The 5,059-nt window shown below is 36.4% G+C and overlaps 1 protein-coding gene across 1 annotated transcript; it reads left to right on the top strand.

The window, feature by feature from the left end:
- The first annotated feature begins 4,750 nt into the window (after window positions 1–4,750).
- LOC101434094 (keratin-associated protein 21-1-like) lies at window positions 4,751–5,059 on the top strand. The gene has a single exon (XM_004468640.2). It carries the CDS (start codon window positions 4,751–4,753, stop codon window positions 5,057–5,059), a length of 309 nt encoding a protein of 102 aa, XP_004468697.2.

Here is a 5,059-nt window from a genome sequence, read left to right as displayed (position 1 = left end):
TGGTGTGTTGATAGAGGGGTGTTGTATGGGAGTTCTGCACATGTGCATGATTGTTTTGTAAGTTTACAACTTCTGTTATAAAAATATATTTAACAAACAATAATAGGGTGGGTTGGGGGAAAAATACACCAAATGTAAGATAAGGACTATATTTTGATGATATTCTTTCATAATTTGTAACAAATATCTCATGACAATGCAAGGTATTGGTGATAAGGTGATGTATAGGACCCCTGTATGATGTTATGTATTTGCTTTGTAAGTTCACAACTTTTATTATATGCTTATTATTTATGTATGTTCATGTAGAAATGATATAAAATAATAATAGGGTGGGTTGGGGGAAAATACACCAAATGTAAGATACTTTGGTTAGTAGTAATATTTTGAGGATGCTTATTCATTAGTTAAAAATGTTTCACAACATTGCAAAGTATTGGTGGAAGGATGAGGTATGAGAGCCCTGTATGATATTATGTATTTTATTTTGTAAGTTCACAACTATTACTGTACACTTATTATTCATGTATGCTTATATATGAGTAATATAACTTCAATAAATTTTAAAAAATGATAAACCAATATTATAGCATTGCTGTTAACCAAAGTCTGTAGTATTTTATTGGAAAAATTTGACTGAGGTCAGATTAAGTCCCAGATCTTTACTCAGAACTTGTTATCCAGAGTGTGTAGAATAGAGATGGTTTTTATCTTTTTGAACTAGTATTCAGAGATTGTAAGGAAAGTATTAGAAATAACATGATACAAATAGAATTCTCTTTTAATAATCTAGGAACATTGTAGCCTTAAGATGAGTTAGACTCATTTGTAATTTTCCTACATATGGCTCCCTGCGCCTTTTATTTGAACCTATAATTAGCACTATACTTTTAAAATATATGTTCCAGAGACCTAAGTCTTTAGTCTATTGATGTACTATTTGAGCTCCGAATCTTAACAGAGTTGCAACACCTGCTCTCCAGTTCATTGAACTCACCCGGGACGACTAATAAGGAGAAGTTGATGGACAATGCCCATCCCAAGGAACAGAGAGTATCTGCTATTGCAAGCAAGATAGCTCCATCCATCTGCCCCAGGGGATCTAAGGCCCCTCTCAATTTGAAACAGAGTGGGCATCACCAACCCCAAATCCTCAAGTTTGGGGAATGAACAGTGGGCTAAAGTAGACCTACAATTATTCTACTATAGACTTATTGTTATTCTAGCAATGGAAGAAATTGTGTCATTGATAAAAAGGCAGTGACCACCAGAAGTTCTGAGAGGAGGGAGAGGGAAGAATAGGTGTAAGCATTTTCAGGACATTGAAATTGCCCTGCAAAGCATTATAATAACAGATGCAGGCCATTATACATTTGTCAGAACCTATAAACTTTTGTGGGGCGGAGTGCAAACTACAATGTAAACTATGTTCTATGGTTAGTAGCAGTGCTTCAGTATGTGTTCATCCATTGTAACAAATGTACCACACTAATGAAATATGCTGTTAATATGAGAAAGTGTGTGTGTGGGGGAGGGATGGGACAAATGGAAATCTCCTATATTTTTGATGTAACATTTATACAATCTAAAGCTTCTTTAAAAATTTAAAAAAACCCAAACATTAAAAAAAATGGGTGTGAACAGTAAATGAAATGCAAATTGTCTATTCCAGGGAATTTGTGAAGGAGATATAGAGTTTTCAACTCAAAGAATGACAGAAAAGGAAAGAAAGAAATGGGAAAAGTGGAATGGGGTTCTACTTTTTGTATCCTTATTTAGGCAAGGATGAAATATATCAGCATGATTAAATTAGACCAGTGTACAATATCAGAAGAAAATCAATTAGAAGACTTCACAACTCAAGGAAAAATATCTAATAATGAAATTTCTTTGAAAATGAAATCAGCAGCTTTTTAAAAATCCTTCTTGAAGACATTCAATAAAGGAATAACATTCATTTGTTGTCAAAATTTGAGTATCCAGGATAAGGAAAGATCTTTCTAAATTTGTATTCCTTCCTAACTCAGATATCATGAATATTTTAGTAGATAATAATTTTAAATTATAGAACCTACTTGATTATTAAAATGGGGATTGAAACAAAATTTAGTCAAATAAAGAAACAAAAAATCTCCCTTTCTCTCTCTGTCTCTCTTTTTTTTTTTTGAGTGTGTGTTTAGGGAAGAGGGGTTGAGTATAGTCAGAGAAGAAAGGGTATATTTGGGTTTGGATATTTATAAATAGAAGCCTATTTTTAGCCATAGTCTGTCTTAGTTTTCCAGGGTTGTTATCATAAATACCACAGAACGGATCAGCCTAAATAAAAGGCATTTATTTTCTCACAGTTTTGGAAGCTAAAAGACATTTTCAAGTGTGTAGCGTTTTGGTATTGGCTCATCCTCTGCCTCCACCACATGGTGATCTGTCTTTCTCTGTCTCCTCCTCTGTCTCTTTCTCATCACTCATCTCCTTATAAAGACTTCAGGCATAATGGATCAAGTCTCACCCTCATTCCCATTGGCCTCCCTTTAATTAATAATATATCCAAAATTCTTTTTTACAAATGGATTCACACTCACAGGACAAGTGATTAGGAAGTGAAAAAGTCTTTTGTGAGGGACGTGTTCAATCCCCAGCACAGGGTTCCTAGACTTTAGCCATATTGATATTCTTGACAGGATAATTGTTGAGGGGCTTTGTTTGTTTATTTGTGTGTGATTTTGTGCAGTGTAAAATCATTAGTAACATTTCTGGTGTCTACCCACTAGATGCCAGTAATACTACCCTGCCAAATTGTGAGAATCAAAAGTTTCTCATGCTATTGCCCCAGGAGAAAAAAATCAGCCCGTGTTCAGAACCACGGACATAGATACACCAATAGCTGCATTATTTATTTTCCTGTATTATGGAAATAAGATGACAAAGTTTACCTGTTCTGTGGTAATGTGGCTGTGCGGGGGTGACTAGATCCTTTTCTTTTGAGAGAGCCACTTGATTTGTGCAGATGGCTGATGCTGAGGCAAGAACCATGTGTGACTTATCTTCAAAACTTTCAGTTCCCAAGATAGTACTTTTCGTATGGCTTTTCCTCAGTGAATGAGATTTGGTGAGGTATTCAAGGGTGCCTAGCAAAGCAAACAGCACAACTAGGTTGGTAGGTTTTATTATGGTGAAATATTTATGGAGATGGGAAAACCCAAATGTAGAAAATCATGGATTTTGGGGTGGTGGAGGAAAAACATATATTTTGTTTGGAAAAGGGCTGTAGTTAAGTGGATTTGTGGACCTGTTTTTTGGCAAAAATTTGTTATTAAACTCCAGAACTAGATTTTTGAGATACTGACTTTCTTGGATACTGGAAACCTGTATGTGGTGCACCTTGAAATTTTTTGTATATTCCTGCATGTTTTGCCTAGCAGTGAGGGAAGGTATTATGCAAGAAGGCTTGTCAGATCTCAGTTTTGACATATAAATAGTGGGATTGTAGCTACAAATTGAGGGCAAAAGAAAAATATTAACTAAACAAAGAATGATATCTCACTCCTCTTTCATGTGTAATAAAGTTCGTGTGTCTCATTGCTGACAGCAGTCTCCTCAGTTGATTGTAGATGTAATCAGCATTCTATACAATTAACTCATTGAGGATTTGATGATTAAAGTCCATGAAATGTCCTTACATTACAATTAGTGCAGTGCTTGCTTGACCAAACAATGAGACACCATTACCTAGTTGGCAACATTAGTCTATCACAATACCTTTTACCATTTTTAAAAACCTTTTAGCTTATCTGTGTTTTTAAAAAATTATTATTTTATTTTTGAAGAAGCTTTAATTGCATAAATGCTGCATAAAAAATATAAGGGATTCCCATATGCCCCAATCCCTCCCCCTCCGACACTTTCCCACATCAACAACTTCTGTCATTAGTGTGGTATATTTGCTACTAACCATGGATACAGTTTACATTATAGTTGACACTCTGTCCTGCACAATTTTGTAGTTTATGTGAGGATATACATTTGCCTGTATCCTTGTACAAAGAGTCCCAAATCCTTGTACAGCTACATATAGTGTGGAAGAAAGGAGGGCTTCCATGCCTCTTCAGGATAAGTTTGCTTAGTGTATGAAAAGTGGAAATAAACGAAAAAGAATCACAAATAGCACACGGTTTCCACTGTCAAAAGGAAAAAGGAACCCACTGGATGTCCTTGGATTTGAATTTTCAGATGTTGAAGTGATTCCTTGATTGTGAGGCACAAAGGTAAAGGGTTTTGTGAGAAGTGATGGGTCAGTGGGGGAGCACGGCAATTAGTTGTGATGGTTCAAGAAAGAGACAAAAGTATTCCCTCCCTTCTAATTTCATAGAGAAAAAAGGTTAAAATATTCCCTACATGTCCGAAAAATCTTGGAATATCAGATGATATAATTAGTGATAGGAATTTTGGAAATAGACATTAGTTATACTTTCACATTCATGATGTGTTAGAGACAATACTTTGCCATAGCAAATTAAGATGAACCTCTCCAAATAAAACTGGAGCATCCAAATTAATGGACTAATTTTAAGCAAACTATTTTTGTCAACAGTGACTGGCACATAATAGTTTACATATTTGCTGTCCAAGTCAGAGAATGAATGGTATGTTCTGCCACTTTCTGACAGTATATAAAGGGCTCAGGGAGGTAGAAGGCATCACCATTTCAGATCCTTCCTTCTGTAACTCACTTGAAACCCCTCATCTTGAAAACATGTATTGCAACTACTATGGCAACTCCTGCGGCTATGGCAGTGGCTATGGCTGCGGATATGGCCCCTACTATGGCTGTGGCTATGGAAGTGGCTATGGCTGTGGCTATGGAAGTGGCTATGGCTGTGGATACGGCTCTCGCTACGGCTGTGGCTATGGAAGTGGCTATGGCTGTGGCTATGGAAGTGGCTATGGAAGTGGCTATGGCTGTGGATACGGTTCCAGCTATGGCTGTGGATACGGCTCTGGCTATGGATGCTGTGGCTACAGGCCAACTTGCTACAGAAGATGCTATTCTTCTTGCTGCTAG

Source organism: Dasypus novemcinctus, chromosome 4 (assembly GCF_030445035.2).
Source record: "Dasypus novemcinctus isolate mDasNov1 chromosome 4, mDasNov1.1.hap2, whole genome shotgun sequence".
NCBI classification, from domain to species: domain Eukaryota; kingdom Metazoa; phylum Chordata; class Mammalia; order Cingulata; family Dasypodidae; genus Dasypus; species Dasypus novemcinctus.
Note: the sequence above shows the minus strand (reverse complement) of the source record. Positions and strands in the feature narration are given on the sequence as shown.

Coding starts and splice junctions, on each gene's coding strand:
- LOC101434094 (XM_004468640.2), top strand. CDS start 4,751: ATGTATTGCAACTACTATGGCAACTCCTGCGGCTATGGCAGTGGCTAT.